Below are 11,606 nucleotides of genomic sequence, written 5' to 3' on the forward strand. Positions count from 1 at the left end.
GGACACAGGAAGGGGAACATCACACACCAGGGCCTATTGTGGGGAGGGGGGAAGAGGGAGGGATAGTATTAGGAGATATACCTAATGTAAATGACGAGTTAATGGGTGCAGCACACCAACATGGCACATGTATACATATGTAACAAACCTGCACGTTGTGCACATGTACCCTAGAACTTAAAGTATAATAATAATAAATAAAAAAAAAAAACCAAACGATACTCTCAGATTACTGGAAAAAAAAAGAACAATTTACCATTTCTAAGCATAAGGCAGTGTCTAAGTGTCTATGAGGATAACATAATGGATATAATAACGTCTCCATAATCAAGCTTATTATAATCTAATGTAAGATATGTTTATCAATAACAACAAAAGAAGCACAAAATAATTTATAGAAAGAAAAAAAATAAGTGGCTTCTCAGTATCAGTGAAATTGGGCAATGTCGGAAAGGCCAAATGGATCTTGTAATTTTTCTTACAATTATTACATTAATTTGTCATTAATAGGTTTACAAAAAATTCAAATTTAAAATAAGAATCTTACTTTCAGGTGTTTTTTTCTGCCATTGACTGAGTTCAGCGGTTAAACATTTTACCTGCATAATTAATAATGATAGCTACAAAAGAAGAAAACAAAGTCATATTCTGTGGACTATTCATAGATGAAAATATAAACATTCTTAAAACTTTAACACTCTGCAAGGGGTTGGCATTCCTAACTCTCATGCTGCTCAAGAGGCAATTTTAATTTTTAATCTGTTTCACTGATCCACTGATCTATTCCTAAAGCAATTCCATAGTTCTGATTATTATAATGAATATCTTAGTCCTTTTTGTAGGCCAAGAGTAAAATCAGTTCAGATTTAGATAGTAAAATATCTGTGACTATTATACCTAACACAAAGTTAGCAGTCTTTGTTCTAATTTTTTTTTTTTTTTTTGAGACAGTCTTGCTCTTTCGCCCAGGCAGGAGTGTAATGGCGCAATCTCAGCTCACTGCAGCCTCCGTCTCCTGGGTTCAAGTGGTTCTCGTGCCTCAGCCTCCTGAGTAGCTGGGATCATATGACCACACCACCAAGACCAGCTAATTTTTTTGCATTTTGGTAACGACGGGGTTTTGCCATGTAGGCCGGACTAGTCTTTCTTCTAATTTTAACAAGGTAGCAAAATAGCAACCAACAAGCAATTTACTCAGTTGTTAAATATATGTATAGCTGCTAAAAGACAAAAAAAAAAAAAAAAAAAAAAAACCTCTTGTTCTAGAAAGCTTGTTCTAGAAAGTTTTTGGAATATTCTCCCAACTCTTAAAGCAAGAAGAGTAAGAAGTTTTCCAAATGATTAAGCATACAGTTATTAACAAAGCTATTAAACTTGAGAAAAATATAGACAGATATATTTCTTTTCCAAAATAAAATGAATTCCACTTACCTTGTATTTTTTAGTAAGAAGTAGAAGATTCATACCTGAGCATTTGAATCAGTGAGTGTTTCGGTTCCAATAAGTGACAATTTATTCTGACACTTGATTTAAAAAGTAAAAAAAAGCAAGTCACACATGTTAACTCACAGAAAATTCCCTTCCCCTCCTCTTTTGTACCAGGCCAATAGAACACTCTTCTAAACCACAAACATCTGATGGAGAAGAGTTTGTTGAAATTCCTCACTTTGTAAGTAAGACGATTAAGGCAGCCAAACAAGTCCCAAAGTGAATACATCACAAGTAAAAAGAGACACTAGAATGAAGAGGAAAAAAAAAAAAAACCCAAAAACTAATAGCTAGAATGAATTATAAGTCAGATAACTGGAAAGTGGGAGATTAAAAAATACAAGGGATAGCACTATAGAAAAATAACAAGAAAACAGTAAAGATCCTAAGAAATCCTAAGAAAATAAAGCCTTCAGGAGACATTGTTTCCATGCCGTTAAAAAAGTACAAAACTGTTCATGATAATTACATGAGATAAAAATATGAGTAAACTCTATTTCTGCTCATTTGCAGTGCAGCATTTCTCTATACAAATTTTAAGTAATTTTAAAATCCAAATTTGTATACTGAAAAAATACCTGAAGCAAAAAATAAAAGGTGGAAGGATTATAAAAATTATCCTGAAAATACATTAATAATACAAAATACCAAGTATTTATATTAAAAATAATTGTAAGAAAAGAGAAAAACCTGACTAATTTGCCCAATTCTGAAGCTTTACTGGGAAGAATAAGATGCTGAAAATATCTATGCCCTATCTTTTGGCTTCCCTGGGCTACACTGGAAGAAGAATTGTCTTGGGCCATACACAAAATACATTACAATAGCTGATGAGCAAAAAAAAAAAAAAAAAAAAAAGGAATCCATAATGCTTTCAGAAAGTTTGCATCGGGGTGCATTCACAGTCATCCTGGGCTGCACGTTGGACAAGCTTGCTTTAAGTAGAACAAATTTTCACCAACATATTCTAGTGTACTAAAGGCAGTTCTATCTCACCAACTTCGAAAAGGTACATACATTTCAAACATTTTCTAAATTAATTTATGTTTTCACTCATAATTATGTGTTCTTCCCACTTCTATATTCTCTATTTGGGGAAATAATCCCATCAACCACCCAATGACCCAAACCAGGAACCTGAAACTAACCATATATCCCTTCCATTGCACATAAATTAACTTCTAATCCTACCTACTTATCTCTTGAATCCACTCTTCTATTTGCAATGACAATACTTAGGGCTTCCTTACTTTTTACCAGGACTATTACTTGAGCTCCCTAAATGCTTTCTATCTGTAGTCTTACTCTTGTGCATTCGATTTTCTTCAAAAACACCAGAGTAATTTTCCCAAACTGCATATCTGATCATGTCACTTCCATACTTAACATCCTTTAGTGGTTCCCCATTAGTACACACTCAACAAAATCCTTTATGTTCTTGCCCCTGATTACTTCTCCATTCTTACCCTAGAAGTCCTTCTCCTAATGTACATTATCCATAATATTCTATTTAGTGTTCTGTCAACTCTCGCAGCTTTTACATATTTTCCTCTTTATGCTTTGTATGCTACTTCTACTTTTACAGGCTAACTACTAAATATTCTTTAGAAATGAAATCAGTAATTACTTTTTTTTTTTTTTTTTTGAGACAGAGTCTCACTCCGCTGTCACCAGGCTAGAGTGCAGTGGCATTACCTTGGCTCACTACAACGTCCACCTCCCGGGTTCAAGCAATTCTCCTATCTCAGCCACCCGAGTAGCTGAGACTACAGGCATGCACTACCATGTCCAGCTAATTTGTGTATTTTTAGTATAGACAGGGTTTCACCATGTTGGCCAGGATGGTCTCGATCTCTTTACCTCATGATCCCCCAGCCTTGGCCTCCCAAAGTGCTGGGATTACAGGTGTGAGCCACCGCACCTATCCCAGTAATTACCTCTTTTAAAAAGCTATCCTTGACCCCTTCATCTGAGTTTAGGACTTCTCCTAAGCATAGTCTTTGTACTTCTATAATATGTCTAATATTGTACTACAACATAATATAATGGCTGTTGTTTCCATAAGATGATAATCTCCTTGGGAGTATGGATTGCCAAAATTTTTCTTTCCATAGCTCATCTAGTGTAAAGTTTCTTGAATGAATGCTTATAGGTCTAAAAGCTATATAAATATTTATCATACATAATGGCTTTTGGAAACTAGCACAACAAGCATTTCTTTCTGGAGTCTATTATTGAAGTTGATTTAAATCTTATATTAATTATCACTTCTATCTTTTGATACTTACTTCTTCCATATCTTTCCACATTTCTTCACATTCTCTAATAAGTTCTTCTTCAGTATTTGTAACATCTCCCACATCTGTGGTACTATCTGGATCTAGATCTTGCTGATTCATTGATATGTGCTTTGCGATTTTTTAGCCGTAGAAGAAAAACTAAAGCAAAAAGTATTTATTCATTCAGCAGTATTGGTTGAACACTTATTACCTGCCAGATACTCACATAGGGGATAAGAATACAGTAACGAACAAAATAGACAAAAATTCCTCCTACCGTGAACCTTATTCTAAATAATGAAAACAGACAACAAAATTAAAAATAGAACATATATATACTGTAGTATATAAAATGGTTTATAAGTGCCATGGAGAAAAGACAGGGAAGAAACACAGGGAATGCTAGGGCAAGGACAACATAATTTTATTTTATTTTTTTTTTTTTTGAGGCGGAGTCTCGCTCTGTCGCCCGGACTGGAGTGCAGTGGCCGGATCTCAGCTCACTGCAAGCTCTGCCTCCCGGGTTTACGCCATTCTCCTGCCTCAGCCTCCCGAGTAGCTGGGACTACAGGCGCCTGCCACCTCGCCCGGCTAGTTTTTGTATTTTTAGTAGAGACGGAGTTTCACCGTGTTAGCCAGGATGGTCTCGATCTCCTGACTTCGTGATCCACCCGTCTCGGCCTCCCAAAGTGCTGGGATTACAGGCTTGAGCCACCGCGCCCGGCCCCAATATAATTTTAAACAAGGTGGTAATATAAGGTTACTGAGAAATTGACAACCGAGTAAGAAGACATGAAGAAGATAAAGAAATGAAGTACAGGGATGAACAGGGGCAGAGGGTCCAGGCAGAGGGAACTGCAAGTGCAAAGGCCTTGAGGCAGGAATATGACTGTCATGTTTCCACAGTAATGAAGGAGCTGGTGTGATTACAGTAGATTAAGTAAGACAGAGTAGAATATGAGGTCAGAGAGACAATAGGGATGAAATCATGTGGGCTTGGTAGGCTATTTTAAGGACTTTGAGATGATAAGCAATTAGCTTCAAACAGAGGAATGAATCATTTGAATTACATTTTAACAGTACAACTCTGGTTAACTATAGGCAGTAAGGACAGAAACAAGAAAACCAATTAGAAAGCTACTGCAATGACCCAAGCAAGATGTAGGCCATGATAATACTGATAGAAGCAGCACTGAATGTCCAATTCTGGATATATTTTCAAGATGAAGCCAACAGAATTTCTTAACAGCATGTATATGGACTGTCAAAGAGAGAAGTAAATTATTACGTTGCCAGTTACTGAGGTGACAAAGATGGTAAAAGACAGATTCGGCAAACATGGGAGAAGTGCTGATTAAAAACTCAGTTTAGGATATGCTACATTTGAGGTGTCAATTATTGGAGCTGCTGATTAAGCAATTAGAGATACATGTCTGCAGTTGAAAGGAAAGTTTTGAGCTATATATATGAATTTGACAGCCATCATAACACAGATAAGAATTACACACTACATAATGACATTTTGGTCAATCACAGACCGCATATACAACAGTGGTTCCAACGGAGCTGAAAAATTCCTATTGCCTACTGAGGTCTTGATGATCCTCATCCTGCCTTAGGCCTAGGCTAATGTGTGTTTTCGTTCTTAACAAAGAAACTTAAAAAGTAAAAAATAAAAATAAATAAATTGGCTAGAAAAAAAAGACATAAAATACGCCAGGTGCAGTGACTTACACCTGTAATCACACCACTTTGGGAGGCCAAGGTGGTAGGATCACTTGAGTCCAGGAGTTCCAGAACAGCCTGACAACAAAGTGAGACCCCCATCTCTAAAAAAAAATTTAAAAATTAGCTGGGTGAGGTGGCACAGTCCTGTAGTCCTAGCTGCTCAGGAGACAGGTGCAGGAAGATCACTTGAGCCCAGGAGTTCAAGGTTGTAGTAAGCTATGATCACACCACTGCATTTCAGCCTGGGTGACAGAGACAAACTGTCTCTAAATTAGAAAATAAAAAAAGAAAGGAAATATTGTTGCAGTTATACAACATGTTTATGTTTTAAGCTGTTATTACGAAAGAGTTGAAATGTTAAAAAATTAAAAAGATAAAGCAAAAAACTTACAGCAAACTAAGGTTAATTTATTATTGAATAATTAAAAAATAAATTTAGTATAGCCTAAGTGTACAGTATTTACAGTCTACAGTAGGGTACAGTAATGTCCTAGGCCTTCACATCTTCTCACTACTCACTGACTCATCTAGAGCAACTTCTAGTCCTAAAAGCTACATTCATGGTAAAAGCCCTAGACAGGTGTTCCACTTTTTATCTTTCATACCATATTTTTTACTGTACCTTTTATATGTTTAGAAAGGTTTAAATACAAAAATACCATTCTGTTACAATTACCTACAGTATTCATCCTAGGTGTGTAGTAGGTTATACCATCTAGGTTTGTGCTCATATGATGAAATCATCTAACAATGCATTTCTCAGCACATATCCCCGTTAAGTGACACATGACTGTACTTACAGTTGTGAGGGTGGGTGAAATAAGAAAAGGAAGAGACTGCAGCTAGAAATGAGAAGATCTTCAGGCCAGGAGTTATTGAGGTAAGAACCAACTGAATAGTCTGAGAAGCAGCACTCAGTAAGTTAAGAGGAAAATCAAGAACATGATGCCCTGAAATCCAAGAATGTATTCAAGGAAAGAATTATAACTGTCAAACACTGAAGACGGGTCAAGTAAGTTACAGAGAACTGATAATTTATTTAGTAATAAAGAGGAACAAACTGGTTTTTCTAAAAATAGTCACAGCAATATTTCAGGTTGTATTCCCCATCAAGAGGCAGAGTCTTTTTCCCCTCCCCTTGAAACTGAGTGTGACTTTGTGGCTGTCTTTATAAACAGAATACAATGAAAATGACACTACATGACTTTCAAGACTAAGTCACAAAAGGCAATATAGCTAACTTCTCACTTTCTCTTTCTTGGAACATTCACCCTTGCAACCCAGGCACCATGTTATGACAAAGCCCAAAGTAGCACAAAAGGAAGAGATCACATGAAGTCCATGTGGAAAGGAACTGAGGTTCCCAGACAAAAGCTAGTATCAACTGCCAGACATACACATGATCATTTCTGACAATTAAGCCCCTAGGCTTTGATCTTCTAGCCAAGGCTCCAGATACTGTAGAGCAGAGAAGCTGCCCCTGCTGTGTCCTGTCTGCATTTCTAATGCACAAAACCCATAAGCATAATAAATAGTTGTTTTATACCTCTACATTCTGGGGTAATTTATCACAACAATTTTACTGGAGTAAACATACAAAAATGAAGGTCACAGATAACCTTTATAGGAGTAGTTTTAGAAGAATGGCAAGAATAAAAGTCTGACTGAAGTAGATTCAAGAAAGAATGGAAGGCAAGGAATTAAAAATATTAAGTATATGAAATGTTTTGAAGAGTTTTTTCTTTAGCCAGACATGGCAACACATGCCTGTAATCCCAGCTACTCAGGAGCTGAAGTGGGAAGATCCCTTGAGCCCAGTGAACCCAGGAGACTGAGGCTGCAGTAAGCCATGATCACACCACTGCACTCCACCCTGGGTGACAAAGCAAGACCGTAAGACCATACTAAAAACAAAAACAAAACAAAACAAAAAACCACACACACATTTTTTTTTTCTTTAAAGCAAAAGAGAGAAATATGGTTACTAACTGGAGGGAGATACAGGGTTAAAACAGACTTTTTCTTTTTTAAAGATGGGAGAAAATATAGTATCTTTATACGGTACAATACAAGAAAGAAATATTGCTAATACAAGAGAGAAAGGGGAAAAGAAAGAATGGAATCTAGTACATAAGCAGAGGGGTTGGCTTAAGATAAACGGACATGCAGTTCATCCATTTTAATGGGAGGGTCATCAGAATATCAAGAGTGTAGATGTAGGTAGGTAAGTAGACGTGCTGCTAGGAACTTGTAGAAATTCCATGTGGATTGTTTCTCTTTTCTCAGTAGATGGTAACTACAGTCATCAGCTGTGAAAGGATGGGAAGAAAGTACTGCAAGTTTAAGAGCACAGGAAAAAGAGATGTATAAAATAGATATATAAAAAGAAGGAGAGGATAAAGTTACAGGATTATTCAGCAGTAGCATTACAGGCTCACCTGGGATTAGTATCATGAGTTTAAAGTAAAACCAGAGCATGGTTGTTATGTTTTCTTCTATGGTGTAGCACCACAGGTACAGACAGGGACAAAGTGAAAGAATGATCATAGGAATAAGCAGCTAAGGCAAGAGAGAGAACATAATCACTAGGGAAGAGAAGGTCAAGAAAAAGAGAGGCCAAATTATTGGATCATCTATAAGGATATTAAAATCACTAAGAATGATGATAGTAGTACTGCAAAGGGCAACAGTGAGCCAGGAGCTAAAAATCTTCAAGGAATGAGGGCGAGTAAAACAATCTTGCTAGATGATTCCTGCAAAGAATAGAAGGGGGTTACCAAATCTGGTGGCATAAGATTCAAAACAGGGCAATTTTAAGAAGGTAGACAGTACAATAAAGAATGAGGATGTCTACCCTACATCAAATGCAAACCAGAATACGCCTCCTCAATATCTTTATTCATATGGAACTTCTGCATTTTATACTGCTTAATCAATAACTTATTAACAAGAAGTTCTAAGGCAAACCTAAATAAATCGAAAGATACGTCATATTCATGGACTGAAAGACCTACATTGTAAAGACATTAATTATCCCCCAAGTTGAGCTACTGAATCTTAACCAAAATCCTGAAAGTTTTTGTTTCTCTTTATGGGACTTGACAAGCAAATTCTAAAACTTACACGGAAGTACAAAGGGCTAAAACTAGCCTAAGCTCCTCATGAAAAATAAGATGGGAGGACATACCCTACACTATTATGGCAATGTAGAATTGGCACATAAATAGGCAAATTGAGCAATGGAACACAACACAAAGCCCTTCTTGACTTTCTAGATTCACATACATATGGACCCATGACATATGACAGAGATGACAATGCAAATCAAGGAGAATAATCCAAATAGATATATATTTTATATATTACTGTTTTTTAAATGTATATTTTAGTCCATATAAATCTTTCCCTTTTATTTTTTTTTTAACAAACTGAACAGTACTTGCAGAGAAAAAAGTAAGTCTAAATTCATACCTTAATCTTTACGTCACTCCTCACTCCCTCAAAAAACCCAAAATAGAAATCATAAAAAATAGGAAGAAAACACAGAAACTTTTTTAATCTTAGACTAGGAAACACCTTTCTAAGCAAAACTAAAATCTTTACATAATTTTTTTTTTAATTCTGCATAGACAAACATCTCATCAACAAAGTTAAAATTTAAAACCCCCAAACTTAGGAGAAATACTTGTAATATATATGGCAACCCAAGACCTAATTTCCTTAATGTATAACGAGTGCCTACAAATTCATAAGAAGAAACCAAACAACTTACCACTAAAAAAAATTTTAAAAAAAGATTACCAAAAAAGTCAGGATATCAATTACTTTGGAGGAAGAGTGGAAGGGAGAGAAGGGTTGTAGCTGGGATGGGCCAAATGGAGAGATTTCTGAGGTAATTATCAAAGTTTTATTTCTTGACTAGCATGATGGTAAGGTGTTCACCTCATAATAATTAGTAAACTTTACATTTATTTTGTGTGGGTTTGTGTCTGTATTTTTACAATAAAAAGGTAAACAACAAAAACAATTCAACAGAAACACGCAAAGGACAGGAATGAGGAACTCAAAGAAAAAACAAATACCTTTTAAATATAGAAAAAGTATATTCATAAGCTCATATATAATTTATGAAAATGCAAATTAAACAAACATTAATTTTCATTCAGAATGGCAATAATGTAAAATTGGTAAGAGATAACACTGGCAAGCATGTGAAATAAGAGGCTTGCACTGTTGGTGGAACAACCACTTTGTATGATAATATCCATCAAAATTTCACATGCATTTCTTTTGACCCAGAAGTTCTATTCCTAGGAATAATCCTAAAGATAGATATGTCTGCGTAAGTCTATACAATTATGGCGCATTACTTAAAGAAAAAAAAAACTTTAAAGGTATGAACTTTGCAACCGGACTACATAGGTTTAAATCCCAGTTTTGATAACTTAAAAGCTATGAGACTTGGGCAAGTCACTTAAACTTCCTGTGCCTCAGTATCCTTTCCTATAAAATGAAGATAATATTAAATACTCCCTAGGGTTATGACAATTAAATGTGTGCGTGTATGTGTGTGTGTGTGTGTGTATATATATATATAAAAAAGCAATGTAGCTAGCATATAAAGAGCTTTATCAGTGTTTGCTATTAACAATTTGAATGTCAACTAGTAGAAGGCTGAATATCTCACCTGCTATACCCATAAGACATAGTTTAAGTCTACAAAGCCAAAATCAGTCATCACCAATTTTAGAGTATTTTTAAGCAAAAAAGTCAAACATAAATATTTCTTCACTGACCAATAAAATATATCATCAATATGCAAAAGTAATGCAAAACTCTGCACATGTGGTGGGGGTGGAGGGTGAGGGATAGTCAACAAATTATCTGGCGTGGCGATTTAATGTGGCATTAGAAAAAAAACATAGAAACATTTAAGAGTTTGCTCTCTACCACTTGAGGATGCAAGATGTGAGCTGTATGTAACCTGGAAGAGGGTCATCAAAAGAACCAGAAAATGATGGCGCCAAGATCTTGAATCTCCAGCCTCTAGACCTGTGAGAAATAAATTTCAGTTGTTTAATTAAAACACACACACACACACTTAAGAGTTTAACTTTTCCCTTTCCCATGTTTTGTATTCTTAAACCTATCTTCCTGGAAAGGGAACAAGTCAACCTTTTGAGGTCCCCAGTTAAGACTACAATACTTAATCATTTATTGAAAAAAAAAGTATCTCTTTATTTAGGGATAATACTATACATAAAGAAACTTGCACTATTAATTGGGAAAAGATTAATATACATGAAATAAGCAAAAAACCCCACATAATTCTAAAATATATTCATTTATTCAACAAATATGTTAATGTATGCCATTGGTCAGACACTAACTGTGTAGGTGAAAAACTGTACTCGTAGAGCTTCCATTCTCATGGAGACAATATAAATGAATGGATAACTAAACACATGATATGCTTTCAGATAGTCAGAAGTGCTATGAAATGGTAAAGTATACACCACTGCCTGCAAGTACTATCAGAATTCAGGATAGTGAAGGTTAGAGAAACCAACCCGGAATAAAGGAATTAGTCCATAATAATGCTTAATAAATGTTAACTAGCTACATTATTATTATTATTATCATCTTCATCCTTATTATTGCCATGGTCTCTGAAAGATGAGAAGTTGTAAACATGAAGGCTAAATTGCTGTGGAGATGTTTTCAAGCATAAAAACATAAGACTGGGAGGCATGAACGAACAAGGGAAATTTGTGAGACACAAAAGAAAGTAGTCTGATGAGAGCAGAGGGCAGAGAAGAAATGAGACTTGCTAGGTAGAATGGTCAAACAATGGGAACCTTTGAAATAAAATAAAGAGCCTACTATGGGGGGCAGTTCCTCCCTGTACGTGGTGCCTATCTCAAGGCAAAAGTAGAGAAGAGATTTACCACGAGGATTTTATTGGGTTGGTGCAAAAGCAATTGCGGAGAAAAAAAGTGTTTTACGGAGGTCATTTTGACAAGTTGTATTTGATTTTTTTAAAAAGAGATTAAGATCATAAATTTTATGTTATGTGCTTTTTACCTAATTTTTTTAAAAATGAAGAAGACA

The 11,606-nt window shown here is 35.5% G+C and overlaps 1 protein-coding gene across 4 annotated transcripts in view; it reads right to left on the reverse strand.

Annotated features, from left to right (window-relative positions):
• The window catches only part of CENPK (centromere protein K), a 49,483-nt gene that overhangs the window by 37,325 nt on the left and 552 nt on the right, over nucleotides 1–11,606 (reverse strand). For 2 of the 4 annotated variants that reach the window (XM_033179706.1, XM_033179710.1), the window contains exons 2-5: nucleotides 10,480–10,547; nucleotides 3,777–3,926; nucleotides 1,467–1,523; nucleotides 548–620 (exon numbers count right to left, since the gene is read on the reverse strand). In XM_033179706.1, coding sequence (XP_033035597.1) covers nucleotides 548–620; nucleotides 1,467–1,523; nucleotides 3,777–3,887 — 241 coding nt within the window. In that variant the 5' untranslated portion in view covers nucleotides 3,888–3,926; nucleotides 10,480–10,547. Of the gene's footprint in view, nucleotides 1–547; nucleotides 621–1,466; nucleotides 1,524–3,776; nucleotides 3,927–10,445; nucleotides 10,548–11,606 lie in introns of all 4 variants that reach the window. The other 2 variants (XM_033179708.1, XM_033179709.1) reach the window with 2 other exon arrangements.

Source organism: Trachypithecus francoisi, unplaced genomic scaffold, assembly GCF_009764315.1.
Source record: "Trachypithecus francoisi isolate TF-2019V2 unplaced genomic scaffold, Tfra_2.0 Lachesis_group2, whole genome shotgun sequence".
Lineage (NCBI taxonomy): Eukaryota > Metazoa > Chordata > Mammalia > Primates > Cercopithecidae > Trachypithecus > Trachypithecus francoisi.